At 41.0% G+C, this 26607-nt stretch overlaps 1 protein-coding gene across 3 annotated transcripts in view; it reads right to left on the reverse strand.

The window, feature by feature from the left end:
• The window catches only part of KCNG2 (potassium voltage-gated channel modifier subfamily G member 2), a 59407-nt gene that overhangs the window by 24757 nt on the left and 8043 nt on the right, over positions 1–26607 (reverse strand). For 2 of the 3 annotated variants that reach the window (XM_080579200.1, XM_080579201.1), the window contains exon 2: positions 462–1285. In XM_080579200.1, the coding sequence (XP_080435326.1) occupies positions 462–1205 (744 nt within the window). In that variant the 5' untranslated portion in view covers positions 1206–1285. Of the gene's footprint in view, positions 1–461; positions 1286–12061; positions 12220–26607 lie in introns of all 3 variants that reach the window. The other variant, XM_080579202.1, reaches the window with a different exon arrangement.

A 26607-nucleotide genomic window follows, 5' to 3' on the forward strand; every position in this document is an offset into this window, starting at 1 on the left:
CTGCCCTTTAACTCACCTGTAACATTAAAATATTTTTAGATGTGTTTTTTACAATGAGTTACTGAGAGTTCATTAAAAGGGGTACGTTAAAGTTCTTCTAAGGAAAACTGATCTGTTAGCTTTTAACTCTGAATGCTCTTCAAAGAATTAACTCCCAAGCAAGGCTAATTTTGATAACCACAACAGCTAGTTTGTCATCTTGTCACGATAACAGAAAACAAATCTGTTAGATAAAACTATCGACTAGTGTAAACTGGCAAAGATGTGCTGGCAAGACAAAGCTTGGCCCAGTCTTCCCTCAATATTAAATGCATAATGCTTTCTGTGTTCTACTCTGGCTAGCTCTCCACATCATAAATACCGAATACAATACCTGCATGGTTGCCAGAGTGACTTTGCCTATCACCTTCCCCAAGGAGACAACACAAAACACACTTTACTCTGAGAAAAGCTGCACTCACCCGATCTTCTTCTTCTCTGACATCTGGCATGGTGCTGATACAGAGGCTGACTGCAGTGATGGCAACGAAAGAGACTGAAATACAAGCAAAGATCTTTCCTGGGATCCCTGAGTGGGGGTTCTCCACCATATCCCTGAGCTTTCTCATGCACAAACTCAATCGGCTATTGTCCTGGAAGGCACATTGCGTAGTTTCACTAAATACCATCTCCCCCTCATACAGCCTGGCCTCAGCTGCCTCCTCCTCTTTCTGTCGCAATCTCTTTTTACAGCACCACTCCAGGTGGTCCTCTTCTATTCCCCAGTACACAAGTTCCTCCTGAAAAGAAAGAGCACACATCTCCCTGAGCAGCCTCAGCTTCCCAGCTGTCAGGAAAGTCATGATTGTCCTGAAGGCACACGGATTACGGTCAAAAAAAAATTCATTGCAGCTAACGTCATAGTCATCACAGATGTTCATGATCTCATCATAATTGTTGCAAGATTTTAGCTTCCCAAGCCTGGTCAAGGGGCAGTTCTCCAAGGTGGTCCAAGGGATTTTGTATTTAATGCCACCTACATTGATGATCACAAACCTGGTCCGGTCATCCAGGCGGGCTAAGCAGCACAAGTCTTCCCCAGGGTGCAGAAGTTTGGCCTTTTTGTAGAAAAGTCCTTTCTTGGTTTGCACTTCACACAAGCTTTCCAAGTTATTGAAGGAGTAGGAGCTGAACGCAGGATCTGCATTTCCAGTGAGTAATGCCATTTCTTAATACATGTGTGGAGTTCATAGGGAGGTAGAGGCTACTCAAACAAGAGCATCTGGTCCTTGATTGGAGAGTTGGTCTGTGAAACAGAATTTTTAAATGACAACAAAATGAGTACTTTGCTAGGTGAAAAACGATCTCATCTCATTAAACTTTTCTCCATGACATTACTTTTCCCCCTATTATGTTAGAACCATATTCGCCCTATACCCACTGGAGAGTAAGAACTTAAACTGCAGTAAGGTTGAAAGCCATGTCCATACTTCTGTAGTTTAGTCACTGAATGAATGGAAAAAAACCAGAGTGTTACATTTTCAGCAATTTCTCTTCTACAGGTTCAAGCTCTATCCCAGATGTCTAGGGAAGGGGAATTGGGGCTTTTAGATTAATGGGAATTTACATTTTAGCAACGTAAGAAAGGAAATTAGTTGCAAATGTTTTTTGATTATTTTGACCCATCTATTTAAAATACCTATTAAAAAATGCCTGAAGTGTGAGGATAAAATGTATGCCTGCAGTACCATCAGAAATGTGACTGCAGTAATGCTGGTAACTCCTATTTTAAATTTACCAAGTTTAGCTACTAATAGCAATGAATATGCTGGAGCTGAGAATCAAGTCTGCAGCCAGCACCCAAGCCAGTTTGGGTGCTTGAGCACAAAGTGTGTACTACTGAGATTCATTTGCTACTGTTGTCCCATCAAAATGCATTAAAAGCTATACTGGGCATATCTACCAGTAGATAAAAGTAGCAAAGCTGTGCTGTCATGCCTAGGTCACTGCCATACAATCTAAAGAAATCTCCTGCAGGGAGGTGCACATCCTGCCTCTGAGTGGAGGCTGTCAGAGGTGGCAGTCTGGAAGAGAAATCACTCCAGGAACCTTGGGAGATTCTGGTGTGGTTTTGACTAACAGAGGTGGAAAGAATGTCCTGCAGTCTGGCAGCATTTCTGAAATGGGAGGCTGAACCTCAGAACAAAGCAGAGCTGGAGGCGACCTGCTTGCTGCTCTTACTTCTGGATAATGCCGAATCCAGCTGATCCCAGTTTAATAGAGGTAGGTATAAGGTAGTGATTGCTCTGACCTCTTCCTGACAAATGTTCCTGAACAAATAACCAGAGTGAAATCAGATAGATTTTTTCCCACTGATCTCAAAGGGGTGGCAGAAAGCAAGGGGCTGGGAACTGGATTTTACCCTCCTTTTCTAGTCAGGCTACAAGACAAAAGGGAAGTTTGCAGCTTTTTAATGTGAAGTGAAAGATTCTTGCTGCAAGAAGTTTTGCTCAGACAGCTAAGTAGGCTAATATGCTGCTGCACTCTGCCTTACCTAATCAAGCATTATGGGTAACTCCAGGATTCAGTTTGCACTTTCTGCTTACATGTCCTTTATCACACCATCATCCACAGATCTCTTGAACATATTTTTTCACCTGTTATGTTGTTTCCTCACCTTTTCCAGAGCTCTCCACCAAAGTTCTCCAGGGCTGTCTCTCCAAAACAGTACTAGGATATCTTGAATTGCTACTGTGTAACTACATTAGCGAATCACCTAAAATTTCCTCAACTGCTTAAATGTAAAGTAGGAAACAAGAAATTGGCGTGAGTGTTGAGACTCCACACGAAAGATTTGGACAGAGAATGGATGCAGTGATGATGAATGATTTTAAGAAGAGAATGTAGAAATCTTGTAAGCTGACAAAGGACAGGAGAAAAAGTTGAAGTGTGAAGGATGGTCTAATGTTACTGATAACAAGATGGTAACCATGAGGTTGTAACTCCATAATTTATAAGCAACATTCTCTAATTCCCTTTGAGTCTCATGTCTCAGCCTGGAGAGGATACTGAAGAAAAGGGTGCCAAGAAAAATTAGAGCACCTTCCCAGAGACGCATATTCCTTTATCCATAATCAACTCACTATCTCTGAGTTCATTAGACTTAGTCAAAACAATCTCCAAAAAAGAAGTGGTGAACGTTTGCTACTCAAGGCCATGAGTCACCTGCTAAATACTACCAACCACATCCAACTGAATTGCGGCAATTGCAGTGGTACTCCTGCTTCTATGTTTCAGATACAGACATAAAATTTTAGAAAGGCATTTAAGTTGTATATTTGTAAGAAGTCAGAAAAAGGCTGGTTTACATATAAAAAAGGTGCTCAGTCACCAAAAGATACTTTTTGGCACAGAGAAAATTTCAGAAGAGCCAATGATGCCAAAATGTTTCCAGTTTAATTTAGGGCAAAAAAGGTTTTTCGGACATTTCTTTACATGCGCCAACACGAACAACAGACCAAATCTCATTCCTCTGACTAAGGGCCAGTAAAGGGCAGATGATAGCAACATTCACTCTGAGAAACAGGTGCTTTCATATCACAGGCCTGAGTGCAGCTGGGATTGCAAATACCATTACTGTCACAATGAGAGTGCATTGTAAGCACAGTGTATGCCTTAAGAATTTACTCTCTTGTTGCTCTTTGTCAGTAAGATAAAATATTCACTGCCGCTACTCTGGGAACTGTGCTTCTGTTTTCATGCCTTGCTTGTTACACAAGTCAACATTTAAAAAGTAATGTACATTGTTTTGACATCAAGTCCAGGATTTGCTTTTCTCCTCTCCCTCATGTAGCAAGTCACTGCATAAAGGAATCAGATACATTTCACAGAACTATTTTGAATCTAACCTTATATCTGCTTCTTCCTTCTTCCAAGAAGCAGCTAATTCAATGTGAAAATCTGGAAGTATATTTTTTATTACAAAATCTCTGGCTTACAGATGGTTAGCTTTTTATGTTGTGAATATAAAATTATGTTGATTAAATGTAAAGCTTAAGGAAGTATCTATTCATTTTTATTTTTATTTTTTGGGATCATCAGTAGATAAATAGAAATTGATATTAGAAGCAGTTACAGATGATGTTGCCTTTGGTTTAATAGGCTGATTCTGGACATTAGACTGTTCAGCTCCTAAAGTAATTTTTTTTGTCCTCATTCTTTGTAAGACAAACACTCCAGATTCCATAATTCATAACAGTATACATTATTAGTTGGCAGCAATTGTTTTGGAAATCTCAGCTAAAAGATAAGCATGTGTATAAAGTTGTATTATCATTCTTCCTGGCACCTCTGTGAAGCGGTTGCCCAAGACCAGGACTGAGATGTCAGTGGAATGGCATGAAAAAACTTGTTGTGCCACTGTAACTGCCCTACAGAAAAACAGAAAAACAAAAGACATTAATGTGGGCTCCCAATCAGAAATCTATACTGAGAAGTAAAATAGCATTAGAAAGTTTGTTTCTGATCTTATGTGCATGGAATGTACCATGACCTTCGCTGAATATTAAAGGGTATTTCAGAATTATGTGGGTCTTAAAATACTTTCTGCATGCCATGGTTATTTAACGTATGCACATGACTACTGAAAAGCATCCCATTTAAGATTAACTTTAAAAGCCAATACTTCCAGAAATGATGGTACGTTATCATCCATTTGACATTCCTACCATTTGATCAGACACATAGGTGTGGGAAGGACTATAAAAACACTCTTCCCTGTACAGTGACACAGAATTTGGCTCTATATTTGTTGTTCATTGTTTTAAAATGCTGTGGAAGATATGCTGTATAAATGTTTCAGTTTGAATGACAGACTGGGATGGCAAGGAGCTAGAGCTGTCCTGCATGTGAGAGAGCAGGGGGAATGCACAGGGCTCTGGCTGGGAATGGCAATGAGTCTGTCAAGAGCTTGGGGGTCAGGGCTGGCGGGCCAGAAGGAGGAACAGGGAACCCAGGAGGAATATACAGGAAAATGGTTAGGAAAGCTGAAGGCCACCTAGAATTGAATTTGATGAGTGTTATGAAGGACAGCAAGAAGGGCTATAGCAGGCGTGCATCAGCTTGCAGAAGGAAAAGGAGAGAAAATGCTGGCCTGCTGCTGAATAGCACAGGGAACCTAGTGACAGTGGAAAAGCCCAAGGTATCTATTGCCTTCTTTGCTTTGGTCTTTACTGCTAAGACTTGCCTGCAGGAATCCCAAGCTCTCTAGACCAAAGGTAAAGTATGGAGCACGGAAAATTTGCCCTTTATGAAGGAGGATCAGGCTAGGAAACACCTGAACAGGCTGGACATGCACATGTCCATGGGACCTGACAGTGTACATGCACAAGTACCAAGCGAGATGATTGATGTCATTCTGAGGCCACCCTTGACAATCTTTCAGTCAGGAGAGACTCCTGAGGACTGGAAGAAAGCTGATGTTATTCCTGTCTTCAAGAAGGGCAAGATGGATCTGGGGAACTACAGGCCAGTCAGCCTCATCTTGATCCCCAGGAATGCGATGGAATAAATAATCCTGGAAAACATTTCTAATCACATGAAGAAATCACAAGAAGGTGACTAGGAGTCATCAGAAGGGATTTATGAAGAGGGTAATGTGCCTGACCAACGTGACAACCTTCTGTGATGTTGACAAGCTTGGTGGACTAGGAGAGCAGTGGATTCTTTTTATCTTGACTTTAGCAATGACAGGGATGATGTTTTATCTTGACTTTAGCAATGACAGGGATGCCTGCAGAATCTTCAGACACACGGAGGAAATACAGACTAGATTAAATGGGCAGTCAGGCGGACGGAAAACTGTCCGAACTGCTGAGCCCAAAGGGTTCTGATCAATAGCACAAAGTGCAACTGGAGGGCAGTCAATAGTGATGTCCAATATGTTTTAATGTTTTCATTAATGACTGGGTGATGGGACAGAGTACACAGTCAGCAAGTTTGCAGATGATATGAAATCAGGAGGAGCTGTTGATACATCAAATGGTTGTGCTGACATTCAGAGGGACCTGGACGTGCTGGAGAAATGCACCAAGAGGAACCTCTAGAAGTTCAACAAATGTGAAATGCAAAGTCCTTCCCCTGGGAAAGAATAAGAAAGGATAACCCCGTGCATCTGTACAAGCTGGGTGCCAATCAGCTAGGAACCGTGAAAGGAAATGGGGGTCCTGGAGGACTGCCCATTAGGAAGATTGCTGTCAGCAGGTTGAGGGAGGTGGGATATTGGTGCAACACATCTGGGGTGCCACGTTCAATTCTGGGCTCCCCAGTACAAATGAGACGTGGATGTACTGGACAAAGTCCACCAAAAGGCCATAAAGATGATCAAAGGCTTGGAACATCCAATGTATGAGGAAAGACTAAGAGAGCTGTGGCTGTTCAGCCTGGAGAAGAGAAGGCTCAGGGTGATCTGATCAATGTGTATGAGATGGCAGGCACTAAAAATGGAACCAGGATCTCTTCAGTGGTCCCCAGTGAAAGGACAAGAGGCAATGGGCACAAATATATAGGAAATTCTTGCATTTCCGGTATTCTTCTTAAATGTAAGAAGAAACTGGTACTATGAGGGTGGTCACACAGGCTGCTGAGAGAGGCTGTGGGCTCTCCATTCCTGAAGATATTCAGATCACAACTGGACACAATGCTGACAGACTGTCTCTAGCTGACACCTCTTTGAGCAGTAGGGGTTAAACTCAATGAACTACACAAGTCCCTTCCCACCTCAACTACTCTGTGATTTTGTGAATATGCTCTTTTGAACTTGTGCTTTAAGTTACAAAGTTCTGGAGGTTTATTATACTCATACTATGGCAGCAAAAGGAAGCCACGAGGCTTTTTAGCAATTAAAGTTTTAAAATTTTCCTTGTGAAATCAAACACAGTTTGACAGAGCACAGGTTACTTTGTCATAATTTGAAGTCGCAGACATGAAGCATAAAATAGGGTGAACACAAGATGCTTTCTCTCAAGTCCAAAGAGAGTTGAGTCAGTGAATTCATTCTGCAGCACTCAGCCATTTTCAGTCAGAGACATGTTGGAACTTGACATTGCTGCCTACTGCCAAAGCAGTGCCCACAGCTTACTGTGACATTATTTATAATTTACTATGTACACAATTATTTTAATGGTAAAGCTTACACATGCAATTGACCTTACATGTGGTGGTATTACAGCTAATGCTTTGGATGAAAACGTTCAGGAAATCCACGTTACCCTTACACTTACTACATTTTGGTAGAACCTGGATTCCCTGCCAGACACTGTGGAAACCTGAAGAGATGACAGAGATAATGAGATGACAGCACCTGCCCCAGGGGCTTAAACAATATAGAACAGGTGGGATGCAATAGACAAATGGAAAAAAAAAAAAAGAAAAAAAAGAAACTGAGACTAGGAGGATACGGAAACAATAAAACACACATCTTAGCAAAAAAAGCAGACTTCTCCTGATCTGGGGGACTAGTTTCTGAGTTTGTCCACATCAAATATTTTTGCAGTCTGATACTCGTCCATGCAGGCAGAGCATTCATAACTCTAAGGGTTGCATTAGACTACTTCTGGTAGCAGTGTTTGAATATCTACATTCAAATTGCCTTGCTAAAGGAACTATTCTACATGCATACAAGTAGACCAAACTATAAACCAAGACATATACAGTGAGGTCAACAAGGGACTACAGCTTGGACACAAAATTGGAAAGAGATCAACCACAGCAATACAGATCCAAGACTTTGTACCTCAACTCTCCAATCTATGTTAAAGTATCTTTATAAAAGACATGGACAGCATTTGTCTCACGCTTTTCTTCAAGTTTTTGTTTCAAGTTTTCTAAGCAAGAACAATTTTTCTGCATATTTGTACCCTTCCAAGCACAACAGGGGCCTGAATTCTGCCTGTTGCTTTCCTACTTTCACATCACAGAGTGTTGTTCCGTAAGGAATGAAAGTGGGACAGTAACGTTGGTTAATCCAGAAGCACCTAAAGCACCCTTCTGCAAACTTTCTGGAGTAGAGACATCATTGATAAGCAGTTCTGGAATTAATCTAGATTTCAAAAATCATGAAGACATGTAAATACAACTTGTTTGCTATGTATGGTGCTGGCTTTACTCTCAAAACACTCAAAGGGAAAAAAAAAAAAAGAATGTAAATTAGCACAAACTACTATAAACTAGTAAAGGGTATACCACAAAGGACAAAGGGGAGATGGGTTAATTTCACACAGAATATTTTCTGTGTAACTCCAAAGAGTTGAATTTTATGTATTTTTGTAATTACTATCAATAAACTTTATTATAAATAACCTATTAAGCACACTTAGAAAAGGCAGTAATCTAAGAAGTTGAAATTGAGAACAATCCTTTATTTTTTTTTTCATTTCTTCATCAGTTACAGGAGGCAGGAGCACAGCCTTACGCACCTAGCTGAGATGTCCCCATCTAACGGAGAAAGACAGGCTCCTCACAGTGGATCAGAAAAGCTGAAATAGCCTTCTCCAGAGTAGTCTGGGGCTACAGGGAGATGCTGCATCAGTTAACCCAGCAACAACAACAACAACAAAGCAAAAACAGGAAGAGTCACACTGCAATGGTAGTTGCAAAATTCAGCATGTGAAGCTGGACATTGTTGGCACATCCTGAATGTACATTTTCTTTTAACAATTTCATTAATTTAGTAGAGGAAAAAAGGAAGTTTTCTTGTCTTCCCTCACCACATCTATGCCATGCTGCACAATTAGCTGAAATAATTCAATTTGTAAAATGAACAAGTCAAATAACTTGACTCAACACTAATTATTCTGACATCTGTCCATAGCTATACAAATAGCTCCATTAGGCAGATTATGAGTTATCTGCACTTGCCAGAGCTGTACAGTGAAAGCATTATCACTGTGAAATTCTTAAGAAATCAGAGAGTTGGTCCAACAAGCTACCTTAAGGTATGGGATCCTTATCTATATCTCCATAGCATAAAATAACCTTTTTCTGCACTTCCACAAGCTTTCACTGTCCTTAAACAGAATTTATTTTATTCTGTGAACTATTTGCACATTTCAACTGCACAGCAGATGAAGACAGCCATGCTAGAAAACAGACAAATGAGAGGAACTAATGCTTGCTTTTACATTCTCCCCAGAATTACAGAATTTTGTTCAGGCTAGCAAGCCTGAAGATGTGACAAACATCTTAAAATTTGGAGTGCACTTTCGAAGTGTATTTAAGTAAAGGGAACTGATGGATCCTAAGCAGTAAAAAAATGGAAGAACCTAAAAGATTTGGGCAGATCCTACAAGGATTAGGCAGAAAGGTTTTTCCCTACAGTTCCTGTTAACTACAAACATGGATAAAGTATACAGTCTCAAAAGTCTAAAATTAAAAGGTATTCTATGCAATGACATTAATGATAAACTAAAATCATGTTGAATTCAAAGGGAAACTTCTCTTTAAATAGAGAAAATTGGAATATTCTTCAGGTCAATACACAAATAAGTTACGAAACACGAGAGAAAGAATGTCAGCAGCAAGAAAAAAAAAAAGAAAATGCATAAGATCCAGTGTTGACTAATTAAATCTAACGAAAGGAGCAAGACGCATCTTTATACAAACACTTTATCTTCTCTGTAAAGGATTTCATACAGAAGATAAAAAAGCCTAGATGTTCATTTAAAACCTACAGGCACTTGATAAAAAAAAATCTATTTGAACACATATATCTAATAACCATTCATACAAACCTGTAAATGGCCCAAAAAGATACATAAGAAGAGGTACACTCACCCTTTTACTAGGAAAAGTGCCCCAGCAAATCATCATGAACATCTGAATGTGAAACTGGGCCGAGAGTGGCATCATACAGTCTGAACTCCGTATTTCCAGTCAGGAGTATAAATGCTACATTTTGTATTAAATCAAGTATATTAGTCATCTGGGTGGGAAACTGCTAAGAATGGAATCGCAAAAACCAGTAGGATAGATCAGAAATAAAAGATACTGGTATCTGCATTAGAGAAGGAGCTATAAACTGCTTTCCCTACTGCAGTGATGCAGATCCACTGGAACACCTGAATCATAATTCCATGACTTGCAAAGACACCGTAACTCATTTGTTTTTTCATGCTGCCAGAATTTTGGCAACAGAAATGAGATAATCTGTTTAATTTCCTGGGTGAGAGGAATAAACAATGCTGTTTTAACACACTACACAGTCTGTCACTTGCATTTGATAGTACCATTCACATTATACCTTAGGCCAGCTGTGGATGCATAATCGTGACTGAAGTAGATATTTAAAAAAACTGGATTCTGATGATTAATTATGCTGAAATACAGCAATCTAAAGGCATGGAAAGAAATATTTCAGATTGGCAACTAACACCACCATAAGTAGCAAAGTTCAGTATTCGTACACGACCATATCTGAGTCTCTTACACTGGTTGATTAAACAGGATAGAAAAAGGATTAATTTTAAAATCTCCTAGAACAAACTCATGTATGATTCATAGAAGGATAGAAACTTCATCATCTAGTGGCTGCCAGGACTCAGGATCAAAGGTACCCTGTTAGCATGGCTCGGTCACTGACCAAGCAAGTGCAGACAGAACACATTTTAATTTTAAAATCTTGAGACTGATCCATGTTTGTAGTTAACAGGATCAAACAGTACTCCATATGCAATCTAACCACCTTGGACTCTAAAGTATAGCTCTTGATCTGAAGTCTGTTCACTTTAGCCATTGCTAGGCTTTGTTCATATCTGGTACCTTGTTAAGACGTTCTGGAAACAAGAACTGATTATGAAAGCACATTTTACAAGCATACTGTCTTCTTGTAACCAAACAAAGGTTTAATAGACCTAAACAAATAAAACACAATTTGGACACGAAGATCTGTTTTTATTTTAAGAAAAGATAATTCTGTAGGGAAAAACTTTTCTGCCTAAACTTTGTAGGTTCTGCCAGTTTTTTACTACTTAGGCTCCATCACTTCCATTTTCTGATGAAAGCATACTCCAAATTTTAAGACATCAGTGAAATCTTAAAATTCAGCCATTTGAGCACGGTATCAAATCAGCTCAGAGACCACATAGGAAAAATAGGGATGACACGTAACTGTTCCCAGCTGAACCCGTGATAATCTACCTGTGGTGGGCTAACCTTGACTGGCCATGAGATGCCCTCTCACTCCCCCTCCTCAGAAGGAGGCAGGGAGAAACTAAAATGGAAAAGCTAATGGACTGAGATAAGGACAGGGAGATCACTCACCAATTACTGTCACAGGAAGAACACACTTGACTCAAGGAAGATTAATATACGTCCAATTAATAACAAAGTAGGATAGTGAGAACTAAAATTAAAAACACCTTCCCCTCACCCCCTCTTCTTCCCAGGCTGAACTTCACTCCCATTTCTCCCATTTCTGTGCATATGCACAGGGACAAATACCTTAGCACAATACAAATAAGGCTGCAGTTTTAGAACTGTTCTGTGAAGTGACCTTTAAACAGAGAGGGTTTTTTAACTCTACTGTAGAGCTCCAACGAGGCATAGTGCCACATACTGAACACTGGGAAAAAATGCAATTAACTGCTGCATAACGCAGTGAGCATTCTCTGTCCTCTGTTCTGTGGGCAGAATTAGGGAATCCTGTCTGCCAGACACGTTCTTAAATGAAAAGGCTCTCCAGATCTTGCCCAGTATACATGTTCCATTTTCACAACTAATAAGCTTCATTGTCTGGAGATGAAGATCCCAGAGCCTTTCTATTCTGTGTAGTCTTTACCAAGTGACACATACATTTTGCAGCTTTCAGGTGTGGTGAACTGGAAATTTTGCAGCAGCTTGAAGTAAATTAAAAAATTATTTTTTTTGCTGAATTAAATATGAAAATGAATAATATAACTAGGAAAGTATCCCTCATGTGCTTATATTATTTTAAACATAAAAGACCATTTTGAAACACCATTCAATTTCATGACATCTGTTCTGAATTCCTCCTAGGCAGGTGCTTGTACTAAAAACATTAACCTACTTAAAAAAAGCTGACAGGACGAAGTCAGAGCTTCTGGGTGGAAACGTTGCTGATTTTGGCTGCTGGAATGGCAGTAGATGGCTTGGATATTTTTCCTCAATCAGGTGACAGCAGAAATTTTGGCAGTTTGGTGTAACAGATCTCACACTCTTGACCTACTGAAAATGAAGATGAAAATTTCTGAGGATGAAAATGACCCAAAATAGTCCAAGGAATCTCTGTAATTCATCTCATCAGCATCCCACTTCTCCTTGCCCTGACTTGCCATTGTTGCATTCTGCAGAGAAACCCTTAAATTCACTAAACATGTTTGTTCATTTCTCTTACTTCAGGCAGCTCGCAGAGCAATGGTGATAGAATTTTAAGACCTTGCTCTCTATATATCTGTATTTCTGATGGTCTTGTCTAAGTGACACAGTGGCAATGAGGGAATTTCACTGTGAAGATGATGGCTTTAAAATCAAGTAAAATATGACTGTCCCAATTACGTGCAATATCTTCAACAATCACATTGAACCCTTCAGAAATCACAGCCCTTTCCAAAAACCCTGGAACAGGTGCAAGAGGTAGGGTGACAGACTCAACAATTGTGTGTAAAAGATGAAAACATTGCACTGACTTGCTGGAGAACAATGGTGGACCAGAGGTTGCAAATACAGATTCTGGCATAACATTAGAAAGAACTGCTTCAGTGACAGAAACACAAGAAGCTCAGCTCTAACCGTGCCTCCTCTTTAGAGGTTTTTGACCCAACAGGTTTATAAAAAACACTGAGTAAGGAGAGCTCTTGGGGCAATGAAAGTAGGTAAGAAAACAGTATGTTAAGAAAACAATCCAGGCCTTCGGGTGATGCTCAGGTTAGTAATTTATTTACTACTTGTTTTAGCAGGTATTTTATTGTGCTAGCAAATGTACAATTGATGCCCTCCATGAGAAAGCACTCCTGTGTTCAGAACACCTTCTGCTTCTGCCAAACCGTTCACCATTGTTCTACCCGAAATGCCAGCAGATACACAGAAATATCAGGATAAAATAAAGCTATGGAGTTCATTTTACAGCATCAGTGCTACTGACAGAGGGTTGATTCTGAGCAGTTATTTTCATGCTGCAAAAGAACATCATGTTACTCACAAAGCACACATTATTCTCCAAGTTCTACAAACAATAAATCCCTCTGCCAGATCATAGAGTCATAGAATGGTTTGGGTTGGAAAGAACCTTTAGAGATTTTCTAGCTCACCTCCCCCCACCATGGGCAGGGACACCTCCCACCAGACCAGGTTGCCCAAAGCCCCATCCAGCCTGGCCTTGAACACCTCCAGGGATGGGGCATCCACAGCTTCTCTGGGCAGCCTGTGACAGTGCCTCACCACCCTCTGAGTTAAAAATTTCCTTGTAACATCTAATCTAAACCTACCCTCTCTCAGTTTAAAACTATTACCTCTTCTCCCATCACTACACGCCCTTGTAAAAAGTCTCTTCCCATCTTCCTTATGAGCCCCTTTTAGGTACTGGAAGGCTGCTAAAAGGTCTCCCTGGAGCCTTCTCTTCTCCAGGCTGAACATCCCCAGCTCTCTCAGCCCTTCTTCACAGGAGAGGTGCTCCAGTCCTCTGATTATTTTTGTGGCCCTCCTGCAGACCTGCTCTAACAGGTCCATGTCTTTCTTGTGCCGGGGGACCCAGAGCTGGATGCAGTACTCCAGGTGGGGACTCAGAAGGGTGGTGTAGGGGAAGAAATCCCAGTACCTCTGGCACACTCCAATCCTCATGGGTTTCTTCTCCAACTTGTTCTTCCCCTATATCGTAAATCTCATTACCATCAGAAAGATGACCAGGAATTTAAAGCTACTGCAGTCCATTACCACCCAACCTTCTTCTGTGAGGAAGGCTCCATGAGCTGCACTATCTCATCATTTTAAAATGGAAATTTAGGAGGTAATTAACCCAAGGGCTTTGTTCAGAGGGTGTGTAAGACTTCTCTACAGAATCCAGGGCTTCTTTAGAGTTCCCAGTAGATGACCATTCTCACTTGGTTCTAACTTCCCAGTGCAACTTACATATAACAAAACTCCATAGGGGTAGGGTTATTAAGTGGTACTGTGCAGACCCACAATGGGTTTCACGTCAGCCAAAGCACTACAACCACATAAACTAATTTACCCTGCACCTGGATTACGTTGGATATCTGACACTTCAAGTCTGGACATAAATACCGTGTATTGCAGGATCACCCTAGTGCCTGCCTTGATGGCTTTGCTCACAACTGTATGTACAAAGGGCAACAGACCTGTGGGAACCTCATTACCAATGGAAAAGAAAAAGGTGATGAAGATGTTGGTGATCTGGGCCTGTAGAGTTGTGGAATTTGCTTCTCTAAGTTCCTTCTTCCCAATTTGCAACTCCAGGTTGCTTGATCTTTCTTCATTCCACCTTTACCTGATAGGCCAGCATAGTAGCTAGCCATTTTATTTTTTCAGCTAAGAGGATATGTATGACTATTCCATTTTCAGCAGTGGAAGGCTGCTTTAACTTTCTTTGTTGCCAGAAGCTCCAGCATGCTCTCAGAAGACCTGGAGACTGCCACATGTAGGCATAACTTTGCACCTCTTTTTCTCAGACCAATGCTCCTGACTGCCAAAGAAGGCTCCCTGGAAGGTGTTCTGCAGTCGAATAAGCTGGTCTAACTCATCAGGTCACAGGTTTTTTTTTGTTGGTGGAGCACTGCATTACCAGCTTTGTTTGGGAAGAGAAGCTTGATGCTTGGCTAAATGGGAAAGCAGAGTTTCACAGATAACAACAAAAAGGAAGGTATAAGCCATCTCAGTTTCCAATTTGTATTGTGAGTGGCAAATATCTAATATGCCTTGTCCACTAAGGAATTTAGAGCCTGGTCTCTATAAAGGCACTTTCACTTCATAGCAAAAGTACTGAGTAAAAGTGTTTCTATGGCACAGTGCTTATATGCTCAACAGTTCTGTGATATTTGCATCATGCAATAAAACAGAACACCCCAGATTTACCTACCTCTATTTTACTTATCCTATGGCATTACTCCCAAACAAAACTTCATTATTTTATTATTGTTTTCCTGCTAGCCACTTCTACTGCTCATACAGAAGGCATTGAGGAAATGTGCACAAAAAAACCTTTTTTCCTCTGTCCTCCTGAAAATTTTCAATAAATATAACATTTCATAAAATATAAATTCATATCCCCTTTGCTTTCTCACCAAGTGAAGAGTAAACATGGATATCAGCATCTACAAATGTAAGTAAAGATAAGTAAATAAGCAGATAACAGCTACTTAATGAGGATGTTTGAAAGGAAAGCATGTAATCTGATTTGTAGTGCATAATTCTTTTTGCGTAATTTGTTTTACACTTTTATTTAATGCATTTAGCAGTCTCAGTAGCTTACACTGACACAGAATTGTTTAGCTTAAGCTCTGAACAAGTAGCTGCTCTCCAGTTTATTCAGTCCCCTTCCCTACAAGAGAATTAGCTCTCCAAAGTCAATCCCGTACAACTACACGAAATAAAAATTAGGCTGCTGAATAATTCTACATCCTGACAGGAATTTGCAGCCCCATTTGGTCTCATAAACACTGTGCTGAAGTACACGATCATACTCCATAAGCCCTAGCCTCAATTGAATCAACAGGAATTGAAAGGCTATGGAAACAGGCTTCTAGGGAGGTAAATCCTCAGGCTTTTAAGGGGATGGAACAGAGGAGATCACTAGCAATGCTTGCCTGATAGAGCTAACCAGTAGAAAAGATCCTATCAGTGCCACACAATGAGTCCGGTTCATAATACAAGTATCTGCGTTTGTAGTCATTACATGGATCTTTTGGGGCTGTAAAGAATAGCTTCATGATCTAGAAACTAAGCAAAATGTAAAATAAATATAAGACATGAGCTAACACAAACGGGTTTACAGAAAGAGAATGGGAAAGAGAAATCACTTAGCTAAACCTCTTGTGGTCGACAAAGAAATGTAAATCGTACTGTTCTGGAGAAACTGTGATAACGAACTAAAATCGCTCGGTGGTTTTATGCTTACAACAACTATTAAGTCAAAAAGAAATATGTAATTTCCTGAAATGCTGTGAAGGAGGAGAAGTGAAGGATAAAAGGCTTTGAATAGAGACAAATATGGTATAAAGCAGCTACTTCATTATTTTAGAGCCTAATCCAAGCATATACTGAGTCCCTGCACATGGAAGTTAGTAAGTGCCAAGCAAAATATAATAGTAGTAAGCTCTCTGCCTCTCTCAGAACCAGGCCTTTAGTCTGCAATACCACCTAAGAAAACTGTTTCCAAGTAAATGCATAACTGGTACTAAGGACAAGCTTAAATATGTGTGGGTGCATTCCCCTTATATATTTTCCCCATACATCTATATATTACACACACACACATACAGATATATTCCCCTGAACAGACAGGGCAACGACAGACACGAGATTTGAGACATGAAACACTTGTGCATTTCCAAGCTCAGCCCTCAGGAGCACAGGGCAGGGAAGGAACAAGGGGCAGTGGAAACAAGGAAGCTTGAATCTGGTGCCCACCCAGAGGGCAATCTGAGACACCCGGAAATGTCTGAGAATGGCAGATGTGATGTAGATGTGATGTGTGCGGCAGCACTAGCGCCTACCTCTCCACTTCTCAGGAAGTTGTAGAGAGCTACGAGGTTGCCTCTTGGCCTTCTTTCCTCCAGACCAGACAACCCATGTATCCTCAGCCAATAGTTCTTTTCCCTTCCCTTCCCTTCCCTTCCCTTCCCTTCCCTTCCCTTCCCTTCCCTTCCCTTCCCTTCCCTTCCCTTCCCTTCCCTTCCCTTCCCTTCCCTTCCCTTCCCTTCCCTTCCCTTCCCTTCCCTTCCCTTCCCTTCCCTTCCCTTCCCTTCCCTTCCCTTCCCTTCCCTTCCCTTCCCTTCCCTTCCCTTCCCTTCCCTTCCCTTCCCTTCCCTTCCCTTCCCTTCCCTTCCCTTCCCTTCCCTTCCCTTCCCTTCCCTTCCCTCCCCTCCCCTCCCCTCCCCTCCCCTCCCCTCCCCTCCCCTCCCCTCCCCTCCCCTCCCCTCCCCTCCCCTCCCCTCCCCTCCCCTCCCCCTCCCCCTCCCCCTCCCCCTCCCCCTCCCCCTCCCCCTCCCCCTCCCCCCCCTCCCCCTCCCCCTCCCCCTCCCCCTCCCCCTCCCCTCGCCCTCCCCCTCCCCCTTCCCCTCCCCCTCCCCCTTCCCCTCCCCCTTCCCCTTCCCCTTCCCCTTCCCCTTCCCCTTCCCCTTCCCCTTCCCCTTCCCCTTCCCTTTTCACTTCCCCTTCCCCTTCCCTTTTCACTTCCACTTCCGTAACAAAAGATCCTCCACATTTATAACTCTTGTAAGTATGGCACTCTAACCTCAGAAGTCAGCACTGAGTATCAAGTGATCTCTCAGAGAAGATACTGACTGAAACAGCAAAAATACTACTAAAAATCAATGGATTTCTACAGTTTTGTAGTGCACGTAAACCTAAAATATTCTGTAATTCAAATTGAGTGCTGTGCTTGAAGAAGTTTTCCATAAGATTCACAATAGGCTGGTATATTTATTACTAAATGCTTCTTGTTTTATTGAAGCAGAACATGTTCCAAAATTTTCTGTTAGGGGGTATATCCCCTTCTATTTCTTCTGTTAAATGTAATTTCTGCAGATATTGTTTTTGCTTGTACTCAGCCTATGCATTCAAATTTCCAATGTGCATAGCTTGATCGAGTGTCTACTCATACACAGGTACTTGTCACAGGAAGCAGGTGGAAATACATATATGTGTGTTTATGACAATATATGTGTATTTAAGCTGGAAACAGAATACATTATTCCTGGATTTGGAAAGAACATACCTTGACAGTCCTCATGTAACAAAAGGGCTGTGTTTTTCCTTTCAGACAGTGCTCACACATGCATTCTAAGGCACATATACATAAAGAAGAGTCATATTGCAAAAGAGAATCCAGTGCAAGGGTCAAAGACTGTCAGCTGGTGTCACCTCTTCTGGTGCTGGATAAATGTTGTCATCTAAAAATAGGAGATACCCTTCCTGAACTGCATTCCCCAGGAATCACAACAAAAAAAATGCAAGTTTCCTTCAAACCCTAGAAATCTCTCTATTCATTTTACTTATATGGAAACAAAGCTTGGTCATTAAAAATAATATAACTAATCAACTAGATATCCTTTTCTGTAACACCTGTGTAAGGATCTCAGGCTTTTACCTTTTGCCTCTGTTTTATGTATTCTCTGTATTCCCACTGATTTAAGGCAACTTGCATTTTGTTACAGCGATAGGAAAGTCAGGGTCATTGAATTCACCAGTCCACAACAGTTAAAAAAAATAAAAAAAATAAAACCCTACTTTTCATAATGTATGTACAAATATCAAATAAGCATTAATTGGTAGCTATTTCAGAATGCTTATATATTGTGCTTGTTGTCACACTGTCATCAAATGTTAGAAATACACAGCTAATAAAGATCCCTTAATTGTACGTGTAGTCTCGCAACGTGGACTGCTTATTTGTATCTTAATTAAGAAGGCTCATTTAAATTCTGGATATACAGAACAGCATACAGCGTAGAATGTCCTCACTCTTGAAAACCTGTTAAGATTTTCAGATTTGTAGTTAATTTGCACACACAAAAAACAGTGCTTCTCCAGCTCCAGCAGACCTACTGGATCCAGTGAGGTTCCACTGAATGAGATGAAAAAGAGGAAAGCAAAGAATGAGAAATCACTACATAGGAGCCTTCCTGGAAACAGAGTGCAAAATAGTAGCAATAAGATGAGGACAAGGTAAGGGAAGGGGCAACACGTATCCTCTTTTCCACCCCACAATGTCACACTCCCAAATGGCTTTAATTCCTGGAAGGACTGGAACAGTGAAAGCTCCACTGCCCCCAGCCAAGCCAACCCAGGTGGATAGTGGAGAGGAAACCTATAGATGCTGTAGACGTCTTCATGCCAAATTTTCCTGGATGTGCCATAATTGTTGCCAAGCACCTCCCTTTTAGACATTGACTCTTACACCCTTGCCAGTGTTTAATGCTCCCTCCTCCCAATGAAATCTTGAGCTTTTTTTTTCCTAATTTGTAATAAAACATCTTCGTCTGTTCTTCTAATAGCCGCACTTCTGCTACTTTCCTAATAAAAAGGCATGGAGCTACTATTTTTTTTTTTTTAATTCTGAATCTAGCAAATCATAGAATCATAGAATCATTAAGGTTGGAAAAAAACTTAATCTGGTCCAACCATCCCCCTACCACCAATGTCACCCACTAAATCATGTCCCTAAGCACCACGTCCAACCTTTCCTTGAGCACGCCAGGGACGGTGACTCCACCACCTCCCTGGGCAACCCGTTCCAATGCCTGATTGCTCTTTCTGAGAAGAAATGTCTCCTCATTTCCAACCTAAACCTTGCCTGGCACAACTTGAGGCCATTCCCTCTAGTCTTATTGCTAGTTATCTGCGAGAAAAGGCCGACCCCCAGCTCCCCACACCTTTCTTTCGGGTAGTTGTAGGGAGCAATAAGTTCTCCCCTGAGACTCCTCCAGACTAAACAACCCCAGTTCCCTCAGCCACTCCTCACAGGACTTGTGTTCCAGGCCCTTCACCAGTTTTGTAGCCCTTCTCTGGACATGCTCCAGGGCCTTGATGTCCTTCTTGTACTGAGGGGCCCAAAGCTGAACACAGTACTTGAGGTGCGGCCTCACCCGAGTGGAGTACAGGGGGACAATCACCTCCCTGGTCCTGCTGGCCACACTATTCCTGATAACAAGCCAGGATGCTGTTGGTCTCCCTGGCCACCTGGGCACACTGCTGTCTCATGTTCAGGTGAGCATCGATCAACACCCCGAGATCCTTTTCCTCTGCACAGATTTTGAGCCACTCTGCCCCAAGCCTGTAGTGTTACATGGGGTTGTTGTGACCAAAGTGCAGGACCTTGCACTCAGCCTTGGTGAACCTCATCCCATTGGCCTCTGCCCATCGATCCAACCTGTCCAGGTCCCTCTGCAGGGCCTTCCTACCCTCTGGTAGATCGACACTTCCCCCCCAGCTTGGTGTCATCTGCAAACTTATTGTGGGTGCAGCAGTTTCTTCACCCTCTCTCCAAGTCATTTTCCACTACAGCAACATACTTATGCTCTCTTTACAGACCCTTTCACCCCAAATAAACATCTCACAGTATCAACTCATCATGCATCAGTTCTGTCTCCTCATTATCAGATCAATTTTCTCTTCCAAAGAGACATTCATAATTATGTTTATACCATTTAGTATATATAAATCACATATAATTTGGTCATGCATTCTAAAAAATAGTCCTGCAACTGTTTTCCACAACTGAACTTCATTCATCACAATTATTACAATTCTATGTAACCATCAAATCTAAGCCATAAAGGTTGCTCTTTATGGTTGCTCTGACTGAATACGGATTACTGAAGCTGGGTTTTGAAAATTTGTCATTTATTTACCTAAGTCCTACCTTCTAAGCTATTGTGATCTGATCCACACAGGCCTTGAAACTGATTTTTGAAAGAGGGCTTAAATCAGCTTTTCAAATGGTAAACTTTTATTTGGTACTTGTTTTAGAAGTTAGTTTAATTCTGCCTTTTCATTTACTGCTCTGTGCTCTGATGTCATCTGTTCTTCTTTGCTTGTCGCTGTGTGCTCTGACACAACTGGATTTGTGAGCTACTATTACCACAGAGGGAATACGTGGGCAACAAACATTTCCTGACACTTTAAATAAGCAATGACTAATAGCTTTTTAATTATCCAAACAGTGACAAAAGTAAGTGATATTTAAGGTTACATTTTTCACTGTCTCTTTGTTTGTATGCACAAAGTATGCCCACATAGATGTATCAGCTAATTAGCTAAGCAGCTATTCAAATGCTTCCTCAAATGCAGCTCTGTATGCGCAAATACAGATTTTTCATATCTGAATGAATGTAAACAAACAAAACAGAAGCCCAACAAAAATTTGGCTATTAATGCTAGAGGATATTGCATATTGAATAACAAAATCTAAGTTTTAATATTATAAATTATTGCTTAATACCCCATTCATCATTTGCAGTTTGTGCATGAGAAGAATCACATGCGATTCACTGAAAATAAATCTGGTTAGAGAGTACTGTAAAATTTAGAATGTGCAAAAGCTCCCACAAATAGAACAAGCAGACCTGAATGATTAGTGCATGGAGACTATTTCAAACTTACTTTACTGACTTTGTATTCCTTCTGTTCTTGGAACCTTTTCCTGTAAGTTATCTTATGCTCTAACGAATGTTACTCTAAGTCCTCCCATTTCTTTTTGTTCAGTTCTGCAAAATTTATTGCTTGAAACTTACTGTAAGTATCTTTAGCAGATACTTATATTTAACCTTACATATGCCCCCTTTTCTCATATAATCTTTTACCTTCTAGGACAAAGAAAAGTATCAAATTTCCTTTCTTTTCACTAGCCTTCTTTCTTCCTGTTAGATGGCATATGTAACCTTTAAGCTTACAGTTTATTAAATTAATAAACTGTCAGCACTTTTCATCTTCCATCAACATCTTTTCCCTCCACAGATCTATCTCAGTTGATTACACCTTGGAGTTCTAAAAACCTTCAGAATTTAGTCTGCTGAAATTCAATACCAGTGTGGGATGACATAAGGACAGTTTATAATCTTGACAAGAGAGTATGACAAATTTTGAGCACACAGCTCTGCTTGGCCCTGACTAGTTTTACTTCATTTACTCTGCAATGGCTACAAGTATACCCGAGGCACACTATATGAACCAAAAAAAACCCAAAACATATGCCTGTCCTAGAAAAAATATTATTTTATTCCTTCATTGCTTAGTCAATGGATAAACAAGCAATTCTAAGTTTTTCCTTCTAGTCCTCGCTTTTATAAGATTCCAAGTTCTCTGGCTGAAATCACACCATCTGACTACTTTCCCTAACGTAGTTGGATATAGATTATTTTAATATCTTTCTTTAGGAGGGTGAGGCCACCAAGTTGTATACCAGATTACCAACATGATGAAAAGTCAAAATTTAAGGAAACACTCTACACATCTCCTGCTCTAATTTTTGATCTGGAAATGAATATTTCTCATGCTGATTTGAACACAAAAGAGCCAGGTATATACGAAACAACATCTCAGTTAGTTACACTGAGCTATTTTTCTTTTATCTGGCCTTCTGTCTACTCAAACCACATCACTCTAGTTTTCATCAGCAACTATCTATCATTTCCTCAACACCTCATGGCAGCACTCCATGGCTTCTTCAAGGTGGCTCACAGAGCATGAGACCAAGCTCAAGGTAGCTTCAAGTGACAGTAAAATCTGCAACTTGTCACACCAAACATAACTTCTCTTTCTACTAAGTCCCAGTTTCCTCCTACCTGTACTTCCCCTCCCTGCCCTGCAGATATTTCAGAGCAGGAAGAAGTAGGTTATCTGAAGCATCAGCCTGCAGATGTTTCCAAGATGTGTCTGTGGTTACACAAAGATCTTCCTTTGATTTTGTCCAGCTCAGAAGCAGATGAAAGATACGAATTTGATGCGTAGACCTCTCAGTGGATAAGGAATTGGTTGCATGGTTGCACTCAAAGAGTTGCAGTCAACAGCTCAATGACCAGGTAGAGACCAGTGACAAATGATGTTCCCCAAGGGCTGGTACTGGGACCAACACTAATTAACATCTTTTTTGGTTATGTGGACAGTGGCATTGAATGCACCCTCAGCAAATTTGTGGATGACACAAAGCTGTGTGATGCAGTTGATATGCTGGAGGGAAGGGATGACATTCAGAGGGACCCTGACAGGTTTGAGAGGTTAGCCTGTGAAGTTCAGCAAGGCCAAGTGTAAGGTCCTGCACTTGGGTCAGGGTGATCCCAAGCATGAATACAGGCTGGACTGAGAGCAGCCCTGAGGAGGACTTGAGGGTATTGGTGAATGAAAAACTGAACATGAACTAACAAAGTTGTGGATGCCTCATCCCTGTAAGTGTTCAAGGCCAGGCTGGATGGGGCTTTGAGCAGCCTGATCTAATGGAAGGCGTCCCCATCCATGGCAAGGGGCTTGGAACTAGATGTCTTCAAAAGTTCCTTCCAATCCAAACCATTCTATAATTCTATGAAAGTAAATGGACTTTTTCTTCATAATTCTTTCTTCTGTATGCAGTTACTCCTGAAATGCTTTTGAAATGTTTTCTAAGGATTTGGCCTAAAATCTTGGTATACTGCCTTCTAAAATTCTCCTCTAACGTATGTTATTTGCCTTGAAGCTGATAGTGTCTTTCCACTTTGGAAAAAACTTCAGTCAGCAGAACCTTGAGATTTTCCATTTCCAGACTAAAACCATTTCCATTTCCAGACTAAAACCATTCAGTTGTCAAGGAAAGAATTAGGTCTTCTACAAAATGAAAGTTAGGGCACATGGTCCTGCTCCCACGGAGGAAATGAATCTGCTAAATATGGAGGTGTCATTTTGCACAGTGCCTTTTCGGAGCCAAAATGCCATATGATGTTGTTTAACTCTCCTTCACTCACATCCTCTCTGGAGGAAATCAGCTCTCTGTACTTCAAGTCCACTAAGACTTCCTAAAAATTTTGTACTTTACAACTGGTATCTACTTGCAGACGGATGTGTCTTCTCACCCTGCCCCAAGGTGCTGAAATACATTTTCAGTGCTTTAGGCGCCTTTAAGAGAAGCATATAGATCTTTTCCACAGATGTTGCGTTAGGTGATGCAACAGGGACATGGGCTCATGTGAGCGTCCATGGCAAATTAAGCCAAGGACACAAAGCAGATGATAGGGAGAAGGGGAAGCCTTTTGCTAGGACTGTCTTTTTGTCTCTGACTCCTTGTGAGTAGCACACAGGGTTGAGGTGGTGGAGGAAACCCATAGTGTTGTTCTGATTCCCTGCACTGCATCAGGGGAGCAGGAGAGAAAGGCAATGGGAGAAGAGCTAAACCTCTGCTATGCCCAGCCCAAGTCTCTGCCTTTACCACTGATTATAACAAAGCAACAGCTTCACTACCTATCATTAAAGTTGAGCAGTACCTTCTGCGTAAAGACAGACTCTTTGAAGTGCTCTACAACACCAACACCCACATGGAGCCAGAACTGTCTCGTGCAATACTACTGAAAGCCCTTATAGCTTTGTTCCCGTTCTTCTCTAGCCACCCATGCACCCTAACGCTAGCTTCCCACCCTTCCACAGTAAAATAAACCTTACCACCTATTACCCTCAAAAGACCTTTTTGAAATGGAAGCTCCAGCCAAGACTCCCTCTCGTAACCTCACCTAAGTCTTCTCTCCTGCCAAGCCCTCCATGCCAGGTTACAGAAAGCACTCCTCTCACCACCTTGACTTGGGAAACCCATTTCTTTATCATGTTAATTTGTTATTTTTCATCCACTCTCACTAGATGAGAAGCAAGCTACATACCACCACTAATACAGGCGCTAACACCCAGGGCACAGTCCTGGGTTTAGGAGTTGATTTAGAAGCCTACAAATTAGGCATTGCAGACCCTAGCTTGTAAGCACCTATGTCTTATTTCAGAGAATATGCAACTGGTGGCTGCAAAGCCACTTTAGATGGCTCTTTGAGACATCAGTTAACTCTCTGAATGGTTAAGTGAATGGGGACAAAACTTGTTCTTTGTGTTCAGGACAGCAGGGGACTAAATATACTGCCAGGTGTGTGGATAAACAGCCTGAATAGTGTTATCCTACTTTGACCTGGTACCACTTGGCGTCAGAATACCAGTCTGTGCAGTTTTACACTAACTTCTTATTGTTTTGCTTACATTATGTCCATTTTAATACATTTCATGGCCATCTGAAATACCAGCAACAAATGGATCAAAGTCAGACCTCTCCTACTAGCCTTCATTAATATAAATAAGAGGTAAAAATCAGTGGCAAAAATAACATATTCACTGGAATGTTCAAGGAACCTCATAATGCACAGTAATGGCTATCTTGCTCTTATGAGGGCAAACCCAGACAGTGCATTTTCATTTACATTCTGAAAATAAATGGTCTGATTTCTTTTATACCTTTCTATACTATTTAATATAACTGCAGCTGTTTCCCTTGTTTCATTATTTTGCACTGAAATCTCCAGTGATGCATAGAATAACTTAAAAATTGTAGTGTAGGATTATTCTGTAGTACAATTACTTTTTTTTTTTTTTTCAACAATGCTCCACTTTTAAGAATGCCAAGAGTGGCATAAAGTGACAAACTCCTGTGGATTCTTAAGATTCATGGAAAAAGATAATTAAGAAAATATTGCTCTCTATCAGGACTGCAAACTATTCCTGTGAACTCCTTTGAGATCTGCACTCTGTCTCAACAGTTCTGCCTGCAATTGAGGTTGGTCAAGCTATGGAAAGTACACAGGCAATAACTAGGTTATTGAGAAGGAAGGTACTATCAAAATCCTTTAAATAGGTCATTATGGGCCTCATATAGCTCTTGTGACAAAGTTCAAGGCAATGACTGCAGCATGTGACGCCAGGATCCTGCAGAGATCTCTTAAGTGATGATGATGGAAGAGTACTGGAAAGAAAGATGAAATCTATCTTGTCGAAGCTACTGCTAACCCCATCATGGCCAGGATGGTAGTAATTGGCTTCTTTCTTGCTTCCAGAGAGATGAAATCAGAGTGTAAACAGGCATTAATCTGCAGAGCTCACCGCTGCATGTGCTACCATTGAGCCTACGCTTCATCTCACTTCTTGTGCTTATGTTAGCCTTTTACAATGAGCAGCAACCTTACTTTATAGTTGTAATTAGCCAAGTTAGCCATACTTCCAGAGTAAAAGAAGAACAAATAGACACTATCCTATTACTAGGATATTCAAGTATGAATAATCAGAACAAAGGATGCCAAGGAAGCAAAAGGGGCGGGGGGGGAAATAAAATCATGTCAGCAACACTCTTTGATTTTTAGGTCATCCTTGAAAAATCTTCTCAACTAAGAAGGGGAGGCAAGAAAAGTCCAGGGAAATGTTGACTCCAGAGGCTTAAGAGAAGAATCAAGCTGCCACCATTATATGTGATAAATCCCTATCTGACTTTGGATTTTCAGGCTGATAAACGCATACAGCAAGGTAACCCCCTTATAACATATTTTCATGAGTAGCGCAGTTAACCCAGTTCATTGATGTATGAGTCTTGGGTGCATACACTGGTCTCGTCTCACTTAAGCTGAAGGAAGATACCTTCATTTGGAGAATAAATTTATTCTAGACAATCTTAAAAAAAACCACCATCATTTAGAATAATAATACGTTGTTGCATAAGCAGCTTGTTTGGTATGAAACTAAAAAGCACATTTCTGAGAAGTATGCGCACATACATCTACAGAATCTGAACAGGTGTTATTTGTCACAGTCTACCACATAGACTATTAGAGACTACAGAGAAATGCAATCGTTGTTAAAAATGACTCAGCACACTTATTAACATGACAAAGCATA

This window comes from Anser brachyrhynchus, assembly GCF_964034855.1.
Source record: "Anser brachyrhynchus genome assembly, chromosome: 2".
NCBI classification, from domain to species: Eukaryota; Metazoa; Chordata; class Aves; order Anseriformes; family Anatidae; genus Anser; species Anser brachyrhynchus.